Source organism: Cydia splendana, chromosome 11, assembly GCF_910591565.1.
Source record: "Cydia splendana chromosome 11, ilCydSple1.2, whole genome shotgun sequence".
Taxonomy (NCBI): domain Eukaryota; kingdom Metazoa; phylum Arthropoda; class Insecta; order Lepidoptera; family Tortricidae; genus Cydia; species Cydia splendana.
The window spans coordinates 560,848-572,418 of record NC_085970.1 but is presented as its reverse complement, the minus strand read 5'-3'; the positions used below and the strand labels follow the sequence as shown (position 1 = coordinate 572,418).

The window sequence follows — 11,571 nt, the reverse complement described above, 5'->3', positions numbered from 1 at the left end:
TCCCCATGTATTAGCCTTAATTATGAGTGCAATATGGCTCTACCTACATGTTGCTATAGTTGTACCTATTCATTCAATCTTCATTATAGATCACCAGCACCCAGGTTTGCTTTTCCGGGCGCTTTCAGGAGCCATTTTAATTATTGATCATTCTATGATTAATTACCAGCAGCCATAGGGAATCCGGATACTTAGATGCCATACTTTTTGAAACATCTTTTCGTAACACACTCATTCCTCAGGAACGTTTTGTGGAGGACTGAGGTAGGCGAGCCTGAGCCTATTTAAAGTGTTTTTTTTAAGTAAGGCAGCGATCTATCTGGGGCACGTAGGTATCCGTGTTAAACCCTACTAATTGCCAAGAACCCAGGCCAGAGGTTCATATTGTAATTATATATTGTATTTGAAAATAAGGTACTTACTTACGAAAGAAACAGTGCAAGTGAAACTACAAGCAAGTGTTAAACCTTTATTATCAACCACGAGTACAGACCTAGGCACTACTTACATGATAACGTACTAAACTTGGCACAGTATAGCTATAGCTAGCTATTATACACGTAGATGAAGTAAAAATACTTATCGGCCAGCGAGTCGTGTCAAAAACAGCCTTACCTGGCAATGGGGTTGGCCGGTCGAAGAATTTTACAGATGTCGCCAGCATAGCTTGCCCCGTCAATCCATAGAATTGTGTCAAATCCTTGTTTTTTTTTGGGTGATAAGCCAAATCTCATAGAACATAACTAGAGAAATGGGCAAGCTATGATGGCGCCATCTATGCAAACCTTTGACAGTTGCCTACCTGATTAAATCACTATTAAATTATTGACATTGAAATGGAAAGGAATGGAAAAAAAAATAGTTTAGGTCACGATTCGCTAGCCGGTCTTTGAATTTATTTAGAGTTGTTTAACTGAGAGTCCGAAGTGTATGATGTTTAATTCATCTAAATAATTAGGCGTAGGTATATTCTTAAGAGGTAAAATATCACTTGCGTGTATACAGGTAAGCTCTCGATTATATTAGGCGATGATTTAATAATGTGTTATTAAATTGATGGTTTAACTACTCATGTTTAAAAGTATCTAGCTTGACTAATGAATTCTATTCCTAGCTAAAATGATCAATATGTGTTGAGATTTCGCTCTTTAAAATACTGGCAGTTGACAGTCAGTTGTTTAGTGTGCTGCAAATATTACATTAATATTTAGGGGATCTGAATATTGGGCAGCACATAACCAATGAGGTTGGCCAGTGAAAGTATTTTACAAATGGCGCCAACATAGGTTTTACGTACCCTTCTAAAAAAGTATCAAATTCTTGTTTTTTGGGAATTTTATGACCTGGATGCTAGCTTTTTAAGCTAAATATCATAGAACCAAACTAGAGAGGTAAAACCTATGCTGGCGCCATCTATACAAACTTTGACAGTTGCCAACCCCATTGACGATTGACACTTGAATGACGATTGAAACCAGTTCTTTGATTTTGGAAGCTGGGTTCACAAGAGATCTGTTTAGTTTGTTATAGTGCTTGTCTATCTAGTGAGTGTGCAAAAATATCTATCTCGTATGAAAATAGGGATATGTGGAACTATCGACAACGAATATTTGTACCGTCGAGTCGCGTTAGCGAGGCCACTTTCATTCTAGTCTAAGGAATTCTTTATTGTAGAGAATAAATATAATACTTAAATAAGCAAAAAAAAAAAAAAACCAAAAATAAAGTAGTATCTCTTATCTTTATTATCAAATCATAGCAAATCAAATGAAATTATCTATTTATGGCGGATCAGTATTCCATTTGAACATGATAGTAACTTAAATATCTTTAACATAATTCAAACACAAAATCATAATCAAACATAAAATCAATAAAAATAAAATTAACCAGATTCATTATTGCAAATTAGGAATTAGACATTAATAATTATAAAGTTATATGAATATCGTTACAAGTAGATTGACTGGCCCGAAGGCGGAGATTATCGAGTTAGGAGATCTAAAGTACCTTACACTTACACGGCTTACCTAACTAGAGATGAACTTAGAGCGACGCTCTCTTAGTCAAGAGTTAAAACTAGTGGAATGTTTATCTCGGAGGCACCTCCCGCGGCGGGGGACTCCGGTATTTGGCTTTGATGTGGAGGAACGGCTTCTTCGTGGAGCATGAGTCTGATATAGAGGCTGCTAAAGAGAGGCGGATGCTCTCCTCTATAGCTGCTTGCGTGAATCCACCCACTGGGGCGGCTGATTGGGCCTTTTGAAGCGGCCGTACTACAGGCGTAGTCGCTGCTAAACTCATGCTGCGAGTTTTCTTGGTGGCATTTAATTTCTCCGTCCCGCAGAAGGTTTTTTTCGGATCATGCACAGGCGTTGAAGCCAAGCTTTGACTTCGCGTCTGCCTTGGACCGGCTGTGGGCGTTGTAGCCGCGCTGGACGCTTTCCGAGCGTTAAGTCGTTCCGTCCCGCAGAACGGCTTCCCCGGCGCCAACGCCAGACTCATGCTCCGCGACTTTTTAGGCACGTTTACAGAACCAAGCGACTTCCTATGCTCTACGGGCGGTGTTTTGACTGATCTACTCGGCGTGCTAGGTAAGGATTGCTTGCGTCGTGCGTCGGTTTTCAGAGGAAGGGTGAGGTTAGGTCGAGGTCGAGTCGGTTTGGGTGTGGAGGTGCGCTCGTGAATCGGCGAACTCTTTCCGCTGCTAGCTTTGCTGGAGGCGCGAGTGCCGCTCCTGTCTGGCGAGGCTCCACTGGAGGCTTTGCTGACTGGAGAGATAGTTCCTAGAGATTCTTTAAGCGAAGCTTTGCTGGAGGCTGGAGAGACGCTTTTCCTAGGAATAGGGGAGAGTTTGCGGTCTTCGTCGATGCCGGAGTCGGGGTCGGGCGGTACGGGGAGGACGTCGCGGCGGCCCTGCGTGACGAGACGGACCTGGCAGGGTTCGTGGCGCGAGAGGAAGTGCTCCAGGGTGTCCCAGCCGCCGCCGACGCGGACCATCATGTGCCGACCCTTTAGCAGCTGTGGACAATAAGTTACATGGTAACTGAATGAATATTTGCTCGTGGGAAAATACAGATGTACAATACATAAGGCCAAAACCAGATACTTGTGAAAGAAAACCACGTATTTTATAGAAAGAAAGAATGCACCAGAGATTAGAACAGAATCAAACTGATTTAGAAGGTATTTTATTATTAAAAATAAAATACCGTATTAGATCACATGACCTAGACAAGAATTCCCCCTGATAGTGCAAACACGATCTAAAATTACAGTGTGTTTAATTAAAATGGTGAGAAATTCACAAGGAATTAGAAAAGGATAAGGGTACTTATTCCTATAGACTTTACACTTTTTGGTATAGGCAAGGCCACGACAAGCGTTGCCATTGACAGTTGAAAATTTTGGGAGCCTTTCCAGGTGCGAGGACAGGATGTCCTTGGATAGATAGTTACCCGAATGAAGACATTCCTCCCGGCGATGTTGTAGCGCCCCTCGCCCACCTTCTTGACCTTGAGGAGCCGCGAGCAGCGCCCCGCGCCGCAGCGGCAGCCCCGCTCGAGCAGGCGCGTCACCAGCTGCACCTGCAAGTATGATACACTCAACCCGCTATCTACTGCTACACCGAAACCGACTACAGTCCACTAACTACGCAATGCGGCAGATTGTTAAATATTTTCGTTCTAAAGTTTTCGTTGGATCTCAGTAGTTATACTTAGTATCTTGTAAACAATAGGTAGGTAATGTTAACTGTATATCCTTCGCTACAGTTCACGCACACTGCATCACGCTCTGTATAAAATACCTACTTAAGTCTTACGAGGATAGCCAGATGTTCGTGAAAATAGTCCACTAATATGAGTTTTTATTACGGTTTTTTTTAACCCCTTTAAAGCCGCGTTGCGTTGCGTAGTTAGTGGATGATAATTATTGATACATACGTATAAAATATGACTGTACACTAGCCACCTTGTGCGAACAAAATTAAGGAAAGTGTGTGGTCTTCACTGCCACTACGAGGACCTACAATACAAACACTATCTTTGTCCAGGTATCCAATCCAGTGAATGTTACAAGTAATATTTTCTTTAGATACATAAGTAGTTTATAACGATGAAAAAATCCTCTGAGAGGAGAACATAAACAGGGCCTTCAGCGGAAATCTAAATTTCTTTAAGTAGTTGTCTCTCTATCGCTTCTTCATATTCGTGCGATAAAGATGCAGATACCTAACGAAATTTCGATTTTCCTTTCTCGCGGTAGGCCCTAGGCACTCACGTGATCTTCGTCGAATTTCGTTTAACATCATTACATCATACTCGTACATATAGTTATCTGAGTCAAGACGCGCAATAATTCGACCAAAATTGTACGAGTTTGAAACGTCTAGGATATGTGTTCTACATACCCGCTTGTCGAGCTCATTGGTGGGCCGGAGGGGCACGTCAGAGTCCCCGCTCTCGAGGGAGCCGCCCGAGCGGGTGCTTTCTGCGTCTACGCCGTCCGGCACCAGCTCCCCTGACACCTCCGTCTGTGTGGACACTGTAATACCACATCAGAAGGTTAATTAGGTACTGAATTTGACTTGAAGTGTATCCCGAAGGAAACGAATCCGAGTCATTATGAAAGTAGAATCTATCTGCTGTCAGAATAGACTGTACCTATTACAGCTTAAAATTTTTTGCTAATTTTATTATTGTGAACTTAAATAACTTACTTTCATGTGGTTCGGGTGACGACGGCGGAGGATCACTCTTAGTCCTGAAAATGATAAAAGTATACAATCACTACATGAAAATCTACCTGATTTTATTAATGATAAGCGCTTGTGCGCTCCAGCGTTACATAATTAGTTGCCCACTTCTCAAGCATTGGCAAATAAAATCGTCGTAAACACCCAAGTGTCCAAGACAGCAGATTCGAGATCGGAATCTAACTTTTTAGTCTAGAGGTCCTATGCTTCGCGGCGCAAAGAAACAAAATCTAACACTAAAATAACAGCAATCTAACAAGACACTCACTTCTCAGGCACGGGCGAATTATCCCTAAACTGCCAGGCCCCAGACATGGCTGAATCGAGTCCAGAGTCCCGCTCTTCAGCCGCTATCTCCCTCTCCAGCGCCACCAGGCCTGGAGGCTCGAGGCCGAAGCGGGTGGCCAGACGCGCCACCTCCAACAGGCAGAGGACCACCTGCCGCGGCTGGTTGTGTAGTACTGGAAATTAAAATAAATATTTTATTAGATCACAAGGCCTCAGGTCTCTCTTGGGAAAGAATATTCTTTATCCCTGGCATTTCAATGCCGAAAGTGCGACTGCAGCAGGGGGAAACGGGACATACGTATCTCTGTTTATTTCCGCGATAAATTTGAGTGACGGTTCTAACACTTGTAATCACGACAGCCACGCGGCAACAAGTACAGCAGGGTCAATTTCTGAACACGAATTTTTTTCTGTCCGTGATGAAAATCGGGGGTTAGCATCAGATAATACTTACCATTTTTTTTTTACATAAAGAAGTCACACTTTCACACCGAGTTCCATTTGAATTCACTGATTAATTGGTTTTTAGAGTACACTTAAAAATACATAAAGGCTCAAATTACTACTCCCGTGCCCTGTCCGGAATCTACTTTTGAGCATAATGAAAAATCCTACGAAAAATTGTACATTAGTATCACTAATTTAGTATCAAATACTTAAACTAGATGATATTTACTATCACTGAGCACATACACTATTAACTTCATTGTGGTAAATAGCTCGTGATCGATGTTTAAATTTTGTCCGAGCGCGCGAGTACAATTTCGTCGGCAAAACTCAAAGGGGTCTGACAGCCGACGTCTGTATTTGAACCGCCTCGTGTCCCGCCTCACCTGTACTGGCAGTATTCGGCTGTCTCTCAAAGCAAGCGGATGTACGTCAAGCCGCGGCGTGTTCGAGCAAATCGCGTAATTATTTCGGAATCCGGGTGGGCGACAATTTTTTTCTAATTTCGATGCCCCTTATAAATTTTATTTCCCACATAGCTTTTCAATAACAATTGTCATATTTAGGAGCTCTTTATGTATCTTTATGTTAGCGATAACATAACAGTTTGGTCAAACACGATTTAAATTTTTGGCGAATTTTTTTATTACGAATTCTAATTTCCGTGCCCTAATTCCCATGGAATATTTACCTAAAACAGCTGATTAAGTGGCACGGGAATTAGGAAGTATTACATATACTGTCAACAAATCTTTTATTGGGGGCACTGTAAGTTAATTGGCAATGTTTACGTCATATTATTATATATATATATGTATATTGGCATTGAATATATATTATGTGTAATAACAATATGACGTATATCTTTGTATTTTACATTTAAGAAAATCTTAATGAATGCACAAAAATCTGTGAACGGTTTTTAGTATAAGTACTATAGTACATACAGGGTGGACCCGAATAACCCGGGCAATTTTAATACGTAAGGTAAGGTGGGGTAAGACGACACCGGGGTAAGACTCACTTATATGGAATCCTCGTACTGTTAGTCTTGTCCCACCTTACCTTATTCATTAATCATATTATAAAATTAAAATATTATATAAACATAAAACTATTTTTGGAATTATTACATATTATAATACCTGTACCTAAGGTTACATAAAACAAAATGAATCAAATTTGCAATGTTCTTTTTTGTAAATTAGACAGCTGACAGCGTATGCCGTATAAAGTTTGAACATCTGGGAGACCGAACTTTGCTCGGAAAACATATACCTACCTAAAAACTAAAAATGCGCGTTTTCCCAGAGATAACACCTAGCTAGATCGATTTTTCACCCCAGAAAACCCTCATAGTTCCTCATAGTTGTTATAAATTAGCTTTTCTAATAAAAGAATAATTAAATATATCCTATTCTTACTATATTATAAATGCGAAAGTATCTCTGTCTGTCTGTCTGTTATCTTGTCACGCTTAAACCGCTGAACCAATATCATCTTGATGATATTTGGCATGGAGATAGTTTACCCCACCTTACCTCATATGTGGTCAAACAATTTTTTGTGTTATGAATTTATGAAGGCAGCATATTCGATTTCTTCAGATTAACATACACAATAAGTTCTTCTCACTGTGCCCCTATTTATTTCTTAGTATCATTTTCTATACGGTCATATACCAGATCATTCACCTTGTACCTATCTACATGCAGATACATAATGACACTTTTTAATGAATAGTTTTGTATGTAATGCGGACAAGTTTACGCAACTACTCAAAGTATTGTTTTGAAATATGTACATTTTACTAAGAAAGAGGGATTAGTTGCCATTAAAATAAAGGAAACGATTAGTCGAATACGTAGTTTTTAGTGTATCATACTTTCGTAGATTTGTCGTCCGAAACTAAAATTAAAGAAGGTAAATATGTTCGATGCCGCTTCAGTATGGTGGCAGTATATTATTGTAGATTAAAATATACATAAATAATAGTTTTAACTACCAAAATAAGTTAAGAAAACAATTCCTGGGCCATGTTCTAATTTCCGTGCTAGTAAAATCTAATTCCCATGGACACACTAATTCCCGTGCCCTGACCAAAATTTTAAATTGAAATAACTTTTATAGTTTTATGAATATTTTTACCCAATAAGAAAATTAAAGTTTATTATATTTTTTATCAAATTATCAGCATAATTTTTTTGGGTAATGTTGGTATTTCAAAATTCCATGGGAATTAGACAAAAATGCTCGTTTGGTGAAATTGACCCAGCAGCGCTAGATTTCAAAGAATTTACCTCCTATTTACTCCTGGTGCTGCCGCTGCAACGTTCAGCAGTACAGGATGACTCACACTAGACCGGGCCGGGCCCGAGCCGAGGCGTCCGACATGTCATTTTCTATGACGGCTGACCGGTGATCTCGTGGTGCTATCCATAGAAAACGGTGAAGCATCGGAAGCTCCGGCCCGGTCTAGCGTGAGTCATCCTTTAAAACAGAAGATCTTTATAGCGTTTTTCACGATTTCAGATAGATTTCAGATTGACGAAGTTGCAGAAACGCTTCTATAGATCGTGCCATTCACGATGACGCGCAGATTTGTCAAATCTAACCTTTAATAATATGACATTACGAACCAGTCTTAGTGAATGAAACGATGTATAACAGAGAGACTCGGTGCCTACGACACGTACGTACGACAACGAAACGCTTTGTGCCTCCTATCGCACTATATGGAAGAGTGATAGAGAGACACAAAGCGTCTCAATGTCGTAACGCAAGCGATAGTCACCTTGGCTAAGCACCCAGTAAAAGTTACCGTTAAACGTACAGTCACCTACAATAATTTGTTACACAACGAAGGCCGCAAAATTATCTGACACGGTCTTATTTGTAAAGCTATAAGAGCGTGTGACATATTTTTGCGGCCTTCGAAGAGTAACATATTATTGCAGGTGATTGTACCATAAGTAATTACATACCTACATACCTACTATGTAATTAGTGTAATTACCATAAGTAATGAAATGACATATTTGTGACACTTCTGCGCTGGAATTTGCGCAGAAGCGTTTAAAAATTCCAAACTAGTAAAACTAAGTTACCTATGTACAAAATATTTTTATATTGAGTCTTATGTGATCTAAGGAAACACAACGATAGCGCGATTCAGAATTCAGTCAGAGACATCTAGCGGCGAATGTTATTACAAACAGTACGCTTGCGGTCTTGGACGCTATTCGCTGCGTGCAAAGCGGGTAGTGGGGGAAGCAGATTGTTTTAATACTTAGTTTTATCGCTTCTTTAAGAATTTTAGACAAGAACATTACATATTACATCTAAATAGTGTCTTTCTTCGGTTATAAAGGGAAGGAACACAAAAATGCTGAGCAGGTAAATTTTTTGCATTTGTGCATAAATTGATTTAAAAGTGCGTTTAAGACCTTCGTGATTTTTTTTCTGTCAACGAAAGTAAAAAAATCAGGATCGATGAGTAACTAGAGAAAATGATAATTAAATTTGATTGATAATTAAATTTTTGGCAACCGTATGATATTTGTGATCTAAAAAACATTATTTTAAAACTCAGCTCTCTGAACTTACGGCACCATAAATACGAGTAGGTAATTCCTAACAAAATGTGTTTGTTGTGAATTGTAAAAACACTAATTTAATAATTGTTTGTTGTTCAAAATAAAGCTTTATACAAAAAGATAAGGATTTGATGCCGTAAGCAATTTTCTAGCACAACAGAGAGAGAACTGTAAAAATGCCCATTAAGGATGACTCACGTTAGACCGGGCCGTGTCCGGGCCGGAGCTTTCGGCGCATCGTTTTCTATGGAAAGCATCACGTGATCGCCTGTCATGTCATAGAAAAGTAAGCGCCGGAAGCACCGGCCCGGACACGGCCCGGTCTAACGTGAGTAATCCTTTACACGTACTTACGTAACTTCATCAGAAGTCAGTGATGAGTGATTGGACATATTGTGACACCTCTACGCTGGAATTTGCGCAGAAGCGTTTTAAAAATTCCATCTAATATGGTAGCAGAGCGTTCTCAATATTTAAACACATCGAGTTTTATATAATCCAAGGGAACACAACGATAGCGCGATTCAGGATACAATCAGAGACATCTAGCGGCAAATGTTATTATTAAACCAATGCATTTAGGTATAACATTTTTTTTTCATAGAACATAACTACAAAGGCATGATAATGAATTGCACGACAAACATTTGTGATGGTTTGTGTATGTAGGTAAATTAAAATACAAATGAGGTCACGACCTGTCTAATACGAACTCACGAATACAGAATAGACATCAGATAATGGCACCAAGTTCGGACTACATCACATAAAAACTACAAACCTTCTATGGTCTTCTACTTATAAAGCAACTAGTTAATTATGCAAATGTGATAGGTAATATGTTGGCTTTTTTGTAATATTTTTTGCGAGTTTCTCCCCACTGGGTCAAACCGCTGACATTAAAGTATATATACCTACATTATTTATTTTTTAAACGTACGTACGATGAAAATTAAAGAGAAACACAAGGAAGAATATAAAATAAGTTTCTGTTCACTTAATATACTTAGTATGGTCTAGAGTTCTTTGCATATATTATATTTCTATATTTACGGATAACTCATACGACTACAGTTTCAGGAGCTATTCTTTTAAATATTATATGAAAAGGGACCTTATTGTCGATGGCGCTTACGCCGCACAGGTCAGCTCCGGCATTTTCATGGACAGGTATAGCAGAATATCAAGAACATACCCAGGTCATCGCTCTCGAAGAGCAGGTTCTCGTGGACGCCGAGGTCGCGGCAGAAGGAGAGGAAGTTGTCGGCGTTATCACGCGAGTAGATGAGACAGAAGTAGGTAGGAACTCACCCAGGTCATCGCTCTCGAAGAGCAGGTTCTCGTGGACGCCGAGGTCGCGGCAGAAGGAGAGGAAGTTGTCGGCGTTGTCGCGGGAGAAGAAGCTGCGGCGCGCCGCGCGCTGCCAGCAGCGCCCGCGCACGGCTGGCACCGGCTGGGGATAAACAGAATATTAAATGTTGTCTCTTTCTAACAAACATAAAGTAAGTAGGGGACAATCCCCAGGCAACTAGTAATAACGGGTATTTTGGGAACAAAGACTACTTTAGTTTTCCCAATGTCTTTGCCCCATCCTCGTATAGAACCTTAACTCCTATTATATATAGTTTTCCACTCAACTGGCTGAAACAAAACTTATCTACCCATACGGAGAGTCGAGAGAGTCCCACCAAGACCAACGCTTCATGCGTTGACTGATGCCAGTTGACAACTTCGCACCGCTGCACGCTGCCAAATGCCTCCAGAAAGTTATGTCCCATCAGCGTAACATTTGCTAGAAGACTGATCAACAAACCTGCTGCAACGAAACTTTTCAGTCCCTGGTCTAACACTTCGCGAGCTCGCTCATAGATGACTGACGCAAGCTGACACAACTCTGGTGCAGTTGTTTAAGGCGTCCAGTAAGTCTCTCACCAGAGTCCAGAGTGTCATAATCTGGCAGATCCTGACCTACGGCAACTAGACTTACCCCAACGAAGAGTCCCTGGTCTAAAGCTTCGCGCGCGCGCTCATGGATGACTGACGCCAGCTGACATAGTTCGGCGCCGTTGTCTAAGGCGTCCAGAAAGTTCTCTCCCGTCAGGTACGTAATGCCTGGAACAATGACAGGGTTAAGATTCAGTTTGGCGTGGCAAGTCTGGTTATATGTAATCAGAAATGTGCATGGGATCAGCATTAGATAAATGAACTAAATAAAAAGTCCCAGCGCGCATAAGTTGTTCGTAGAAATCGCGAGACGCTTCTCGATTGACGTACTTAACTGGTGACCGAAGAGCTAGCGGCTACCTCGCACAACGTAATCAGCATTGTGATACAGCGAGGAAATGCCTCAGGGGCCTATTTTAGATTTAAGCTAGTTATTAATTTCGTTTAGTAGTACCACTGTATACTTATATATTGTATGTAAATAAATGATTTTCCAGTGTCACTAAAGAAGTAAAGATCTAGACAATTTTTTTAAATTTT

The 11,571-nt window shown here is 40.4% G+C and overlaps 1 protein-coding gene across 1 annotated transcript in view; it reads right to left on the bottom strand.

Moving 5' to 3' along the window:
- Positions 1–1,722: 1,722 nt before the first annotated feature.
- The window catches only part of LOC134794703 (GAS2-like protein 3), a 124,257-nt gene continuing 114,408 nt past the window's right edge, over positions 1,723–11,571 (bottom strand). Inside the window, exons 5-11 of the mRNA XM_063766481.1 lie at positions 11,075–11,199; positions 10,399–10,540; positions 5,025–5,217; positions 4,721–4,764; positions 4,412–4,545; positions 3,459–3,587; positions 1,723–3,021 (exon numbers count right to left, since the gene is read on the bottom strand). Of these exons, the coding sequence (XP_063622551.1) occupies positions 2,092–3,021; positions 3,459–3,587; positions 4,412–4,545; positions 4,721–4,764; positions 5,025–5,217; positions 10,399–10,540; positions 11,075–11,199 (1,697 nt within the window). The 3' untranslated portion in view covers positions 1,723–2,091. The remainder of the gene's footprint in view (positions 3,022–3,458; positions 3,588–4,411; positions 4,546–4,720; positions 4,765–5,024; positions 5,218–10,398; positions 10,541–11,074; positions 11,200–11,571) is intronic.